The sequence below is a fragment of the Arachis stenosperma genome, chromosome 3 (assembly GCF_014773155.1).
Source record: "Arachis stenosperma cultivar V10309 chromosome 3, arast.V10309.gnm1.PFL2, whole genome shotgun sequence".
Lineage (NCBI taxonomy): Eukaryota > Viridiplantae > Streptophyta > Magnoliopsida > Fabales > Fabaceae > Arachis > Arachis stenosperma.
Window position 1 is genome coordinate 168,692,908 of NC_080379.1, and position 17,363 is coordinate 168,710,270.

Genomic DNA, 17,363 nt, shown 5'->3' on the forward strand with positions numbered 1-17,363 from the left:
ATAGTATAAAATTATTTATTTTTTTTATTGATTAAGTGCTGGCTATGTTTTACTAAAACTGTTAGCCTCACACTTTTTCTTTTATTAGCCAAATTATTACGGAAATTTTTTAATAAATAAATTAAATATTTTATTTACGGATATAAATAATTTGTAACCTATATTTACGAATTTGTATTTATTTATTTATCTCATTTAAGTATAAACGAAATAAAGTTGTGTATATTTTGTCTACACTGTAAATAAAATAAGATATAATTTATGTTAGGTATATTACATTTGCAAATGAATATATGGAATTTGAAAAACACAAATATCTCTTTTACACTGTAAACAAGATATATGTATTATTTTAAAAAATTACAATTAAAATAATCTAATATTTTAGCGTACGATTAAAATTATAATTAAAATAATCTAATAAAAATACATGTATGTAAACACTGTAAACAAAATATACATAATTTTATTTTGTTTACATAATAAACGAGATAAATAAAAAAAACACAAATTTGTAAATAGGCTACAAATTATTTCTATATATAAATAAAACATTTAATTTATTTATTTAAAAAAGTTCCAATTATTACGTTGTATCAGAAATTTCAACAAGTAGCACATTATATATACACCATGTATATATTGTGACTGTTGTATTTTCTATAACAACTTGTTTTTATTTATAATATTAAAAAGAAAGCAAAGCATAGAGAAGAGAGATTCTTTAAAATGAAATCGCTGGAAATCAGAAAAACTACTCTTAATTACTGTAAAAACTATACCCCATCAAATCCAACTTTATTACAGGGGCATTATGTGTGTGTTGGTAGCTGATGGCTGATTATTATGGGATTTGCATCATGACAACGTAGAAAATTGGAATCCAACAAAAAATAGAATGTTACAAACAACAACGATATCATTATAATAAAAAGATAGCCATGAATGAAATTCTTTAATTTCATTACGACTGTTAACTACCAGATCCACGATAATTCTTTCATTTAATTTACCATTTCAAGGGCCCTCCTGGAATGGTAATTGTTTGATAGTGAATGAACTTGAAAATTTAGAAATACCAGTTGTCTACATTTGTCAGTAATATGATCAACTCGATCTAATTTAGACAGGATACGAGCATCCTAACAAGTTTTGCATTATCAAATTAGAATTGAAATATGAGCAATCTTATATGGTTACCAAATATTATTATTTTAAAAAAATAAAAATTAAAATAATTCAGTTATAATTAGTCAAAAATTTTTAAATTTGACTTATTTATATAATTTTTTTATATTTTGATTTTTTATCTCACTTTCTTATCACTCATTTATCACATTATATCCGTAACTATTAAGATCTAATATATCATATATTAATAAAAATTTTTATAAAATAATTTTCATATATACTATTGCATTAAAGACTAATCATAATAATATACTTTAAATGTCATTGATGTTAATTAATTTTTCTTTGTAACCACTAATTTATTTTTTTTATTATTTCACATCTATATAATATTGTAGAGGTTGGAGTAACTAAATTTTAATTGTCATTAATTTTAATTATTTTTTTGTAATAACTAATTTATTGTTTCACTTACGTAATATTTGTTTTATGTTTTTCAAAGTGAAATAATAATTTATTCTGATTTTTTAACAAAAATGTTTTAAAATTTTATCATAATTAATTTTAAAAAATATCAAATACTTAAATTAATTTATTCAATTAACAAATTTATTCAGAACATCTATAAATTTATACACATAACATCCATAATTTCATATTAATAACATTCATAATTTTATACTGATGAATGTTGAGTTAAGAAATTAACTAAATTAATTAATGATGAAAAACATTATTTTTGGGCAAAATAAATAATTAGTGTTAAATGTTAATAAGTATATGTTGCTAATTATTTATTTCATGTTGCAGGCCAAATTCATTTTAAGCAGCCCAAATGGTATAATAATAATTTAGCAAGGCTGATGGGTAAATAAACAAACTCAGCCCAAAAGAAACAAAGCCAAAGGATCTGATGGGCCAACCGGGTTGCTTAATGGAAATTCAATCCAAACCCGGATCCATCTCACAAAGCTTCTTTTGTAAGATTGAAGTCTTCTCCCTCTTGAAGTGCAACGTTCCTCTACTTTCTGACCAAGTCAAATCAAATTCAGAAAAAGTAAGAAAGAGAGAGAGCTTCTTCACTAAGCTAGAAACCAAAGAAGCAAGAAAGAGAGAGTTGAAGCTTGAAGCACAGAAGCTAAAACAGAAATTTCAAACCAAATCAAGTTTAAGAAAGGTAATCCATCTCATCTTGCATGCATCAGATCTTCATCCCTTCTTCCCAACTCTCTGCTCTATCCGAAAATGGCATTCAAAAGAAAAGTTGATCTCTGTTCTTCACTGCTACAAATCCACGGTCACAAGAGATTCTTGGGGACCAAGTTGCATCTCTATGGTTCAGATTTGGTTGACCATTGGAAGATAATTTCGGTTACTCCTTCATGACTTTCGGTCAAGTTGAAAAAGTCAGAAGCAAAGGTCCTACTTTGATGTTTGAGAAGAAAAAGTGAGCTTGTGGGTTGGTAAAGCTCAGTGCTCAAGGAGTTGACCTAGGAAGATGAACCCATCAACATGCAAGGAGATAAAAGAGGTTTGCTGTTCATTCAAAAATCAAGGAGAGAAAACTAGTGAATTGAGGTTTTGTTTTGAGAAGAGCTCTTTGAAGAAGTTCAACTAACTGGAGAGTGTAACATAATCAAAGGTGCATTCCGCCAGTATGAAGAACTGAATCAGAGGCTTGCTAATCTGGTTTTTCGCATAGCACAGAGGCTGTTGATGAAGTCAATCTCCTTCATGTTTTACTGATTGTAATGTACTTTCTTACGTTTATCTTTTTATAATTTCTTGTGAGAAAATGCATTGTGAGAAAGCTCAAGAAAAAGCCATGAGTGAAAAAAGGTTGAGTGAAACACTTGAGAAAAAAGTCGAGTTATTTTCAGATTTCTTTAGGTTGGTTAAGTGTCTTGTATCTTGTACCTGTAAGGTATCCCTTTCTTAGTTAGGTTAGCACTAAGAGGTATAGTTAGGTATTAGCATAGCCAATGTCAAGTTAGGTTAGAACTTGAGTGTGAAAGGATTGGGTCAATCCTGTGTTATTGGTGTATGTAATACTGTTAACTATAGTGAAATTCTTCCATAGTTGTGGAGGAGACTGGATGTAGGTTGCATAGCACAAGGCAACCGAACCAGGATACATGTTGGTGTTAGCTTATCTCTTCTCTGCTGTGTTCTATTTTCTGATATTCATGAGACAAAAATAAATTGTCTCATAAATTTCCACTGCTGAGTTCAAACAGAATCAAAACTGCAAATTTGTTTTAAAAGGGTAATAACAGCAACCAAAAAGGAAGACATAAATTCAACCCCCCTTCTCTAAGCCTACCACAACCTTCGATGACATTCATAATTTCATACATATGATATTTTAATAAAATTTTACAATTAATATTACCAAATTTCAAACTATATATCTTATTGTATTTTTCAAATTATTATCTCATATGTGCATTAATGGGACATAATTTTAATTATTTTAATATTTTTATTTAATATTTATATGTATGTTTATTTATTGATTTTAATATAATGAATTAATAATTATTTTAAAAAATTTATTTTTTAATTTTTGTTTATATTTTATTTTTTATTTTTTATTTTTTTAATAGTCTATATATAAAATATGAGTTGTATAGTAGAAGTTGTTAAAAAATTTTTTAATTTAATATCTATAATTTTATATGTATAATAGCTATAATTTTAAATACATAATATTTATAATTAATAAATTGGTGTTAATTTATTATTTATTATTTTTATTTGTAGGTTAAAACTAATAATTTTGGATATTTTTAATAAATAAAGACTAATCAAATATAAGATATTTTTTTAAATATATTGAGGTGATTTGAGATTTTTTTAAGATTAAAAATATTAAAATTTTAAATTTTTATTTGAGAAAAATTTATGAAATTATAAATATAATAATAATAAAAAATTATTTTTTAAAATTTAATTCACATTAAATTTAGAACTAACTTTTAGTGTAATTAAACTAGAAAAAATAATTATAAAAAAAATTAATTATGTTAATTAAATTTAGATATAGATTTACACTCTTTTATAAATACAAATATTATTGATAATGTATTTTTATTTATTATTTATAATATTTTAACTATCTAATATTATTTTATTATTTTTGACAAATATCTCACATATAATAATTTATATTTATATTTATAAAAATGTTATACATAATAAATACATAATTTATATTTTTTAAAATTTATACACATAAATTAATAAAATTTATTTGTTAAAAATAATATATCCTGACATCCTTAAGATTAGGATCACAACTTTTATCGACCAAACAAATCTTGGGAATTCACAAAAAAGGATAGATTCTCTAACAAGAGTAGCTGGTAATTGGTATGCTCTCCTTGCTAATCAACGATGATCACAATATATCAAATAAGCTGGTTGTCATAAATACCATTATAATAGTATAGTTTCCTAGGAAGATATAATAAAATATTGGCAAAATTTAAAAAGCTTAGAGTGGGATAGATCACAGATCTGAACATAGATAGATACATGCAAACACAAATGCACGCAGATGTATACGTAAGATTTTTGGACCAGTCACATAGTGGTATAACTCGTGCGTTGATTTTTCTAAGCTGATGCATGTGGCACTTGAAAAACAGCCTCAGACTACAGTCTCCACTAGTCCACTCACTCTATAAATACACCACACTCAAATGCATAGCAAACTAAGCTCTCATATCATTCATTCATAAGAATCAAGAAGAACGAACCATGGAGATTATTGCCATGCTTGGTTACTCAGTTCTGTCCGTAGCCATATTCTTCATATTCAACCTTCTCATTCAATCTAGAAGCTTCAAGAACCTCCCACCGGGTCCACCCTCTCTTCCCATAATAGGAAACCTCCACCACCTCAAGAAACCCCTCCACCGCCACTTCCAAGGCCTCTCTGAGAAATACGGTGACGTCTTCTCCCTCTGGTTTGGATCCCGTCTCGTTGTCGTCGTTTCCTCCCCAACCGTCGTCCAAGAGTGCTTCACCAAAAACGACGTCGTTTTAGCAAACCGCCCTCGCTTCCTCTCCGGAAAATACATCTTCTACAATTACACCACCGTTGGATCCAGCGAATACGGAGAGCACTGGCGCAACCTCCGCCGCATCACCTCCCTCGACGTCCTCTCCAACCACCGCCTCAACTCGTTCTCCCCGATCCGAAGGGACGAAACCACCAGACTCATCCGGAAACTCTCTGAGGACTCTACCGAGAACTTCGCCAAAGTGGAACTGTCGTCCAAGTTCTACGACATGACGTTTAACAACATCATGAGGATGATCTCTGGGAAGAGGTACTACGGCGAGGACTGTGATATGGCGGACGTGGAGGAGGCGAAGCAGTTCAGGCAGATGATTTCGGAGGTTCTGCAACTGTCCGGGGCTAACAACAAAACCGATTTCATTCCGTTGCTTGGGATGCTTGACGTTGACAACTTGAAGAAGAGGCTGGTGACCATTAGTGGTAGGACTGATAAGTTCTTGAACGGTCTTCTTCAGGAGCATCGCACCAAGAATCAGCACCAAAACACCATGATTGACCATCTTCTTAGCCTCCAAGACTCCCAGCCTGACTACTATACCGATCAAATCATCAAGGGACTTGGCTTGGTACGTACGTAATAATAATTAGCTGATACGAAAATTTAATTATAGTAAAACGGTTAAATAATTTAATATATTTGACTGAACTAATCAGGCCATGCTTCTGGCTGGAACGGACTCCTCTGCTGTGACTCTGGAATGGAGTATGTGCAACTTGTTAAACCATCCGGAGGCGTTGAACAGAGTAAGAGAAGAACTGGACACTCACGTTGGTCAAGATCGCATAGTAGACGAATCCGACATTCCAAAATTCACTTACCTTAGAAATGTTATCAATGAGACGCTTCGTTTATACACACCAGCACCCTTGCTGCTACCCCACTCCTCTGCCGAAAAGTGTACTATAGGAGGCTACAACATCCCAAAAGACACCATAGTCCTTATCAACGGTTGGGCCATTCACCGGGACCCCAAGAACTGGGATGAAGCAACGAGCTTCAAGCCGGAAAGGTTCGAAAGAAAAGGGGAGTTGGAAAAGTTGATTGCGTTTGGGTTGGGGAGAAGGGCGTGCCCTGGTGAAGGGTTGGCTCTTAGGGCAATAAGCTTGACCATTGCTCTTTTGGTTCAGTGTTTTGATTGGAAGTGCGTTGGTGATGAAAAAATTGATATGACTGAGACCGATGGCTTCACTTTAACTAAGAAGGTTCCATTGGTGGCTTTGTGTAAAACACGACCAGTTATCAACCAGCTTATTAAGCCCTAAATTTTATGCATAGAAAGTTTTCTTTTTCCATGCCCCTGTATACGACCTCGTACTCAAATAAGTGAATGTATAAAGGGTCGTGGTCTTTACAACCATATTATTAGATATACATTCAAATTAACAATTAAAATATAAAATATATATTAAAAATAAATTAAATTATATAAATATATTATTATTAATTTTATTATATAAATAATATTTTTTTAATTTAATTATATTATATATATTAATAATTAATATAAAATATATATTAAAATAAATTAAATAATATATATTTATATACAAATATATATGAATTATTTTAAGTAATTAATTTTAGTATATAAATAATATTTTTATTTATAAATTTTTGGACAAAAAGAATATTAAAGTTATCTTATTATTAGAATAATTAAATAATATTAAATATAATAAATATATAATTATAAATATTATATATATAAAATTATAAATATTAAATTAAATAAAATAATTTTAAATTATTATTTTTCTAACATAAATGGATTGACTATGAATACTGTAATTATATGACTTATTTTTAAAGATAAAAATAATTTTATTGACGAATATTTTTGTGAATAATTTTATTATAATTAAAAATTTATAAAATAGTAAAAAAATCGTATTATAATTTTATTATTTATTATCTGTATATAATTTAATTTTAATTATATTTTTTAATTGATTTTAATACATTTTATTAATATAAAAAAATTAAGAAAACTAATCCACTGACCCACCAACCGATTATATAAAGCGGGACTGAACAAGTTACATACTGTCACTTTTAATATTGGCTAAAAAAAATTAATTTTCTCATATTACTCAAAAAATTACAGAATAAATAATTGCTGTCCGGTTAATAAGTCACATTTTTCAATAATCAGATAATATGCATGATTATCTATTAATTGATGAATGCAATTCAATGAAAAAAAAATGTTAGTGGGTCAATAAATTTTATTATTTTTAATTAATAAATAATTATTAATATTTAAAAATATTAAATAAAAATATATCATTAAATTATTAAATTAAAAAATTAAATTAATAACTAAAAATAATAATAATAAATAATAAATTCTGCTAGTTTTTTTTTAAATAGTTCTCAAAGAGAATCATATCCAATACGTTTTTAAATAGCCAATTCCCTTCATTGACTAATTACAAATATAATATTATTATTCAGTATTCACTTATTTGTTACGTTGTCTTGCTCTTATAATATTTATCAGTAACGTATTCTGACCCACTAGCTAGTTTCCCACAAAACTGGTCCGGATGGATTATGTCAAAGGCAACATGCACTGCACTACCGAATAAAACAAAGTAAATTATTATTTTCTAAGATAATAAAAAATAGTTATTCTCTAAGTTTTCATTATAAATTCTCACTTCGTTATCGTCATTGCCATTTTATTTTCCATCAAATTCAGCTTAATTTTGCTATTCCTGTTTTTCAAAAGGTCTGAAAAAGGGTACGAATTGAATATCTACAGTTGAGAAATGTGTCCCATTCATGATTGTAAGTACCTAAAAAAAATAACAAGAAAGATAAACGAAGGAGAATAATCAATAATCTAACAAAAAGTCTAAGTCTGCCACTTTATTTATAATATATTTGGGATATTAATTAATATATAATAATATCTATTTATTTTACATTTATTAGTTGGTAGAGTCTATAATACTTATGATTATGTTATAATTAATAATTATATAATTAGTATTGTTAAAATTAAAATTTTATTTTTTTATATTATATTAACACTCTTTTATTTTAAAATATTGTTAAATAATAAAAAAATATTATTTTAATTTCAATAACACTTTAAGATCCCATAATTACTATAACAGTTATAACATAAGCACCATTTGTTAGTTTGATATTAAGTTGATTTTGTTGATATGATTAATTGATTATAAATTGTATTATTGACATATGAAAATAGACACTCTTGATTGTAGATTCACGATAATAACATTCAAATATCAAATTTACTCTTGGTTTTTACTTATTACGTTAATTCTAACTAGTCATGGTATTCTTCTTAGGCATTTTAAGATTGTAGTCCCAGCTCATATCTTTTTTTTTTTTTGGTTGAATAACTGAAAAATAGCAACAAAACAAAGAAAAAAGAGAAAACAAAAAATAAAGAACTACTTAAAAAATAAGATAATTTTGTTAATGTTACTCTCAAATTTCTTTTAAAATAGCAAAAATTTCACCTAATAAATATAAATCTTCGTTGTTGTCTTTGTCATGATATATACTATTTTGTTTGCATATTTGAAAATCAACCAGAGATCAACACGCAATTTTTAAAACATAATGTTCTAAATTTTTAACACAAAAAAATCAACAAAATCAGAGTTATTCTAAAAATTATTGATAAGAGTAAAACAAGATATCCACACAATCTATTTCACAAATAACTTCTCTTTTTCCCAAATTTCAGATTAAAAGATATGCTCTCTAAATAGTAAATAACTCTTCTTCTTACAAAATATTATGACCAAGGTAGAAAAAATTGAGATTTTACGTAAAATCAAAAAATAAATAATTAAAAATCGTAGAGCGTAAAACCGTAAAACAAAATATAAGATTCTACCAATTATATAAATTTATCAATATCAATTATAAAAATAATATAATATGTTAAAATTAAATAATTTAAATAAAAATAAAAATTTAAATTTGACAAAAGTATCATAAATAATAACATAATGATAAAATAAAGCTAAAGTAGCATAAAGATATAATAAAATGTAACATTTGTAAAGTTCAAAGATAAAAATATAAACTAACCACAAGTCTAAAATTCAAAATAACAATATGTAACGTCACAAATATAAAATAGATAACATAACATCATACTAAAAAATATAAAGACTAAAGCAATTTATTAACGTCATGATCATCATGTTCTTCAATATTTTGATTTTCATTAGGAGAAAAGTTAAGAAGCTCATTGAAAGCATCATCATCAAGAAGAGGAATCTCCAAATCAATCAAAGGACCCATCTTTACTTTTATATTTTTGAGGGGTTAAGTTTACATAATTTTGTGTGTCAAATTCTTCCAAACTTTTTATCATATTTTTATCTTCCACAATTCATTCTTCATCTGAATCCAAGTCTTCAAGACTATAGTGAGCAGTATTTCTTGATGGCTTCTTCCTTGCCAATCTTAAATTGGTCATCACAAAAACAACGTCATTTTATTGTACTTGTCTTCAAACGATTTCTCCTTTAATTTTCGTGTAAACCTAATAATAATTTACAAGTATTTATTTAATATATTAACATATGCTAATTAAAAAATAATAGAATTGAATAATTAACTAATTCTATAATTTAGAAAATAAATTTTTAAGCTAATATCAAATTAAAAGTTTACCATCTCAAAAGCACTCTAATTGCGCTCACATCCTGATGAACTATAAGTCAAACTCAAGACATGGATAGTAAACTTTTGAAGTTTTGGATGTTCATCCCCATAAGAATCTCACCATTGTGAGGATATTTTGATTTTGAGAGCATTTTTAACTACATCTCTACCAAAAACTTTAGTCTTACTCTTGAAATTCTCAAATTGACTATCAATAATTGTAATGAGTGTAGAATCTCTTACAAGTATATCCAAACAATCATAAAGTCCTTTCTTAACATCATACTCAACCTTAAAATTAGGACTGTAATAAATTTGTGGATTCAAATAATGGCCTAGAGCATGCAAAAGCCTAAAGAGTTGCTTATCCCATCTTGCATCAATAATATCCCACGAAGGTTTATAACTAAAGAAAAACATAAAAACAGTGAATTAGACAATTAGCTAATTAGTAAATAATTAAATGATAAAACTGAGAGAAAATGTTTACTTATCACTAGTTTTATTACCTTACTTCAACACTTTGAAAAGCATTTTTAATTTTTTTTAGCACGATCAATTTTAGAATACATATATCCCATAACTGTTTTTTCCTCTAAATTCACTATACGGAGCACATGAAGAAAAGGATAAGCACCTCTCAAGTAATGGATAATATTTTTTCAAAATGTTTTATCCAAAACAATATTTTCAATATTTTTTTCATCCATTGTCTTTGAACACTTGTTTTTTTTCCATTCATTCGAGATGAACATTCTAATTATTGGATTCTTCTTCTCATTAAAACTACCCAAAATAAGGTAGGACGTAGCAAATCGCATCATACCTGATCTCACCAAATCTCTTTTTTTGGTGTGTTGTTATAAAAGGAAAATTAGAAAAGTCCTACAATATATGTAAGTAGTTAGCTTTCTTCCTTTGGTAATGGTGTTTTTGTGAAGATCTAGCTTCTTCTCAAAATCTTCAAGCATCAAATCAATGCAATGAGATGCACAAGGATTCCAATAAAGATTCTTTCTCTTTTCCATCAACATTTGTCCTGCCTTTTTGTAGTTAGCTGCATTATCAGTTACAACTTGAACCACATTCTCTTCTTCCACTTCCTTTACAACTTTATCAATCATTTTGAATATCCTTTCAATTGTTTTGCATATATTAGAACTATTAATGAATTTTAAGAAAACAGTTTCCTTATGACAAGAAAGTTGAGAATAGTCCTCATTCTTTTATCCATCCAACCATCTGTCATAATAGTGCATCCAGTTTTCATCCATTCAGCTCTATACTCTTCTAATGTTAGTTTGGTTGACTCTACTTTCTTCTTTAATAATTTTTCTCTTAACTCATCATAAGAGGGTGGTTTGAATCCTAATCCATGGCAGACAACCTTCTCAAACATGCTATGGTATTCTTCAGACCTTGTAACATTAAAGGGAATAACATTATTGTAGATGAACGAAACAATTTCATCACACACCTCTTCCTTTAAGTCCTTCTTAAAAATTGAGTTGATTGTTGTTTGAGTGCTCACACCCCTTCTTTTAAAGAGACTTGCTGGTGTCTTAATTTTTTTTTCTTTCTCTTCTCACCAATTAAAGCATCCCTTTATTCTTATTCTACTCCTTCATCTTTTCTTTGTATCTTTTCCTCAAATTCTCTTGTCTTCTTAACTAAATTTTTTTGCAAACCAACAACATTATCAAACATATCATTTTTAACCTCATCAGAAACACCCATAAAAAGTTTAACATCTTTTTTTATTCTCGCCAAATGATGTTTCAATCTATACACTCCTCCTGTCACCATCTTATCGCAATACTTGCATTTTATTTTTTTAGCATCTCCATCAACCGAAATTTTATGCTTCCAAGCTTTGTCACTCCTATTTCTTTCAGTATTTTTAGCGATCTTCTTGGATGCACAACCACAATCAATTTTAACTACAGTATTACTTTCACCATTATCCACATTTAAAACCATATCAAATCTAAACAAATAGAAGTACATAACTAATTTTTAAACTATGGAATTTAAAATGAGAACACAGTAGCAACAAATTCATATTATTTTTAAAAGAAAATTGTACAATCTATATCAAATTCACTACACTAAGATAAATAAACTAATAAGCAAATATATAATTAACTATGTAAGCATTTAGGTTGTAGGTAGCTATTAAAAATTTAACTAACAAAGCTTTAATAAGAACAAAAAATTAAATGAAAAACCAAGTTCCTAAATCTCAATCCAATTATGTTTTGTTGACATTTTCTACTTTTCTTATATCTGAGCACAATATTATGTATGTATTATATTCTTATTTATATTGGAATTTTTAAGATACAAAAATAAGAATGAGAGATTTTGGTAAGATGTAGCACTACTCACATTCGTTAATCACCGTCATGTCTTTCTTGATCCTTAAACTATTAACAAAACAGAGGTATAACAAAACTAAAGAGCAAGCTGAAGTTGATGCATGCCAAAAAGAAATTTTTCTAAACTTTCTTAATAACAATCATTTGAATCACTATCAAGGACAACATTATGTATATCATCAAGATATTTTTGAGTAATTTCCATGCACTTCTCAAACAAATCTTTATATAGATAAACGAAAATCAATAAACAAGTCTTTAATTTCCATGCATTAATACCTTTATATAGATATTTTAGCTCTCGAAAGTTATAAACTGATATAGTTAGGTGACTGTAGTAACTAACTACCACTTTTCAACAAAAAATAAGCAACTTAAACTAATTACTTTCCACTGAGATTACTAGGAACGTAGAACTATATATAGTAAGGAAACATTATATCAAATTAATTAAGATTAACAAGAGAACTAGATGAAGTTAGTGTTGTTGGTTGGGTTAGCTGCAGCCTGATTTTTATATTAGAATTTAACCATGATGAATTGGATAGTTTCAAAATAAAAAGGTTTTGGTGAAATGCACAATAAGATCATGATAAATTGGATTCTATTAACTGCAAAATAAGAAAGTTTTGGTGAAATGCACAAATAGGATAGTACTATTCATTCATATTTATTAGTCAATATCATGTCTTATTCCTTAAATTATTAACTAAAATATAAGATAGAGCCTCTTTAATCCTTTTTACTATTAAGGAGGCAACACAAATAGAAGCATAACAAAATGAAAAGAACAAGCTGAAATTGGTGCATGCAAAGCAAAATTTTCCTAAATTATCTTAATAATAATAATTCAAATCATAAGTTTCTTCATCACTCTATCCATAGACTTCGTTGATCACTATTGGTTGTTAATGATGGTAAAGAAACTAAAACTAACTATATTTTTTTTAATTGTAAATTTGTAACGATGGTAAATAACTAAATATATTATTAATTTATTATGTACTTACTGGATGAGATTGCACAAGGTACCGCAACGCACAAGCACAGAACAAAGATGCAATCATGGAGAGGCTAATGCATTTACGGACTCAGTCTCATAAAACTGTGTTGACAAGAACCAAGAAGACAACAAGCTAACAATGGTGGAAGAAAAAGTGTAGAATCGTTGAATAAAAACCTCAAAAAAATGTAGAATACAATGGGTCAATGAGAGATTTAAAGTAGTGGAAGAGTGGGAGAGAGTCAGAATTCAAAAAGAGGGGCAGAGATAAGTAACCGCTTAGGAAGTGCGACAGAAATTGAAGAGTTTTTAGTAGGATTCAGGTTGGGCCAGCTGGGTTATCTCAAACCCACAAATCTTCTTCTTCTGGATTGCCTTTTCTTTGACGCGGTGGAGACGACACGATTGTACGATTTCATGATCTTCCACGGCAATTCCATGAATTTCAGCTTCACCAGGCACGAAAGTAGAAATGGGAACGGGGATGACCTGCAAACCTGTAAAATCGTCCGTTTATAAGAGTAAAGACGCGATTTTCGCTACCTTGATTACGACTCTCAATCGTTCTCAAACAGTCTCGTTGCCAACTTCCATTCCAATCTCTGCTAACACAGGTAAAACCAACACGATCACCAATACCATGATAACTTGTATCACAATTAATCTTAAAAGTACCCAATGAGGTGGAATCCATGAGCCACTAATAGTAGAGGGGGATAGAAACTCGTTGCAACTCAAAAATATTCAAATCTCATTTTCCAAGGACAAAGCCATACTAGTAATCTTATTTAGGGGCCAAGACTCCTGTGGATGAAAGATATCATTATTCCTGGAACGGAAATCCACCATAGACCAGAAAAGAATCTAAAAGGACATTTTTTGCTATGAAGCAAGAACTAGTTCATCAAATTCAGAGGTTGATCAGAAATCTCTAAAGCCTACCAAACTAGTTGAGTTTTCGGACAATTCCGAATACAATGAACAACTGATTCCTGATAAGAAAAATATCGTGGACAGCTGTCCGTCGGTGAGATGCCCCTCTTGAAACGAAAAGCAATAGTGGGCAGAGTCTCCCTAAGACTAAGTCAGGCCAAGAATTTATATTTTTTCAGAATAAGCTGACGCCAAAGTCAAAACCAATTCCCCTGATCTTCCCAACCAAACTTCTTTTTATTGAGCCACAAGTAACCACTAAGAAAGTCATAAACCTTTGACGTCGCACTAAACCAAAACTATCCTACCACTGAACCTACTTGCACATCCGAATTATAGGAAAGAATGTTGTCTTGCAAAAACTGGTTTAGAAGAGACTAGATATTCTGAAGGTGCCACCGTCCAGATGACCAAAGATCCAAGATCCGGAGATCCGAATCAGAAATGTGAACACAATCCATCTCCTGGCAAAGTTGCCCCCTATTTTCTCCAATTAGAAAATCAAAAGTTCTGGTTTAGATCCCCAATGCACCAAACAAAGCCATCCTTCAAGAGATCCCAAGTTTTAAATATACTCTTCTAAACATAGGAGCCCGTGTCTCAAGACCGACTGAAATAGTTTCCAAGAGAGGAACGGTATTTTTCTGCCAATAATTGAACCCAAAACTTGTTTGGATGATGAAAAAAATTGTCAGACTAGCTTCCCAAGAAGAGCAACATTAGCACAAAACGGATCTCAAATTTCCAAACCACCAAACTTCTTAGGGGTGACCAACACCTTCTAACTAACCAAATTCATGCCTCTACCATCAGCTTGACCTTTTCAGAGAAAGCTCTGCATCATGGATTCTATCTTATTGGATATCCTTTTAGGAAAAAAAGATACTTGCATGCGATAAGAAAGAATCGCAGCCACTACTGAATTGATCAAGCATAGTCTTCCTGCCTTGTTAAGCAATCTCCCTTTCCAACTGGCCTGCCTCCCCCGAATGTTATCCAAAACATCATTGTACGCTGCTCACATCACCCGAGAGTGACTAAGGGTAACCCTTATATACTTGCCCAAGTTCTGGATGAATTTGATGGATGAAACCCTGGTAAAAATATCTTTTCTTGTCGCTGAGACATTCTTGGAGCATAGCGCTTTAGATTACTCCACATTAACCTTCATCCTAGAGGATCTGCAAAAGTTATCCATACACAACACAAACAGATATAGTGACATCGGGTCTCCTTGCCTGAGTCATCGGCTAGGAGTGAAGCTATATAATCTCTTCCCATTCCACAGGATAGACAACAAAGTGGAAGTAACACAACGCATAATCAGATTGATTATAATGGTAGGAAAGCCAAAAATCCCAAGGGTATGTTTTAGAAACCTCCAATCAACTCTGTCATAGGCTTTCTCCATATCAATCTTAAAGACCAAAGTGCCTTTCTTGGACTTCGTTTTCTTCATGAAGTGGAGAACCTATTGCGCAATAATTATGTTGTCAGAGGTTCCCCTTTTTGGAATAAAACCTCCTTGAAGGGGCCCAACAATGTCCATGAGATGAGGACGAAGTCTATTGACCAGGACCTTCGTTATAACTTTGTAAACCACATTATAGAGACTGATAGGTCTGAAATCCTTCATGAAAATCGGGCTTTCTACCTTTGGAATAAGAATCAGGAGAGTTTCCATCATTCTAAGATCAATATCAATACCAGAGAACGCTTGACTAACCATAGTCTAAACATCAAAACCAATAATCTCCTAATATTCTTTGAAGAAGAAAGCCTAAAACCATTAGGACCCAACGCCTTAGAAGAATGCATACTAAAAATAGTCGACTTAACTTCCTCCAATGTAACTGGCGCTGTAAGATTACAGTAAGCGTCCTCATTCAGGGAAGGAAGCGATACTTCACCAAGACATTCCAAATCCACATCCTCTTTCTTTCAAAGGACATCCAGATTCGTATCCCACACCCCATTCTAGAGAAAGAGACCATGGATTTGTTATGCTTCCTCCGCACCAGAGTCTGAACATGAAAGAAATTGGCATTTCTATCTCCGAATTTCACCCACTGCTCTCTGAATTTTTGAAACCACCGAAATTCCTCTTGCACAAGAGTGTTATTGTAATCCTCAATCAACTGTCACTCTTTTTGCTGCATAGAAGAATCTTCCATCACTTCCAGCCGCTTCTGTAGGAAATTAATTTGGTGCTCCAACTCGCTTTTCTTAACGAAAATGTTGTCGAACACTTTAGAATTAAACTCTACAGAGTTCTTATGCACTTTTGAAAGCTTGCCATGCACTTGTCTATAGCCAGACCACCACGATTGTCACAATATCTGTATACCCCGAATGGGTAGCCCAAGTCGCAATAAACTGAAAAGGCCTATTCTTTTTTTGCTAGGGCCACCCTTTACAGTGAACTAGGATGGGACAATCATCAGATTGAAGTCTATTTAGTATTTCCACATAAGCCTCAAGAAATAGAGATAAGCATCCACTATTGATACAAGCCCAGTTAAGCTTTTTTTGGCACCTTAACATAATTTTTCACCTTTTTGTACGAAGAAAATCGTCTTCCGATAGTCTTTAAGTCAAATAGATCGCTATCCCCCTAATGAGGCAGCAAAGCAATCTGCGCGTCGACTCGAAAAAAGACAACCCTTAGATTCACGAGAGAAGAGAATTTCATTAAAATCACCAATAATAATCTATGGCCCCGAAAAGACGAGGACTGAGTCACAAGATAATCCCACAGAAAAATTTTGGTATTAAAATGAGGACTACCAAAAATATCGCTACACTTCCGAATCACATTATCTAACTGAACTTCCACCGTAACACACTGATTAAAAGCATTTACCCACTTGTAGCAAGCATCTGACACTATAGAAAGGAACCATATACCCCCCTTATACCATGTTGCCTTCACTGTACCAATAGAATGATAACCAAACCTTTCCCATAACAGTTTCAAATGTTAAAAAGGACAATGAATTTCAACCACAATAAAAAGATAAGCTTAAATTTCCTAACAAGCTCTTTGCAATTCACTCAGGCTAACTTATTAGACGCACCCCTAATGTTCCAAACTATTATATTTAAACTATCCATGATATAAAGATAGAATAATAGAATAGCAGTGAATATAAAATTGGTTCACCAACCTTAAGA

The 17,363-nt window shown here is 30.4% G+C and overlaps 1 protein-coding gene across 1 annotated transcript; it reads left to right on the top strand.

The window, feature by feature from the left end:
- Positions 1–4,863: 4,863 nt before the first annotated feature.
- On the top strand, positions 4,864–6,583 carry LOC130967641 (isoflavone 2'-hydroxylase-like). Its single transcript, XM_057892591.1, has 2 exons — positions 4,864–5,784; positions 5,873–6,583. Exons 1-2 carry the CDS (start codon positions 4,894–4,896, stop codon positions 6,479–6,481), a joined length of 1,500 nt encoding a protein of 499 aa, XP_057748574.1. The 5' UTR covers positions 4,864–4,893; the 3' UTR covers positions 6,482–6,583.
- The last annotated feature ends 10,780 nt before the right edge of the window (positions 6,584–17,363 follow it).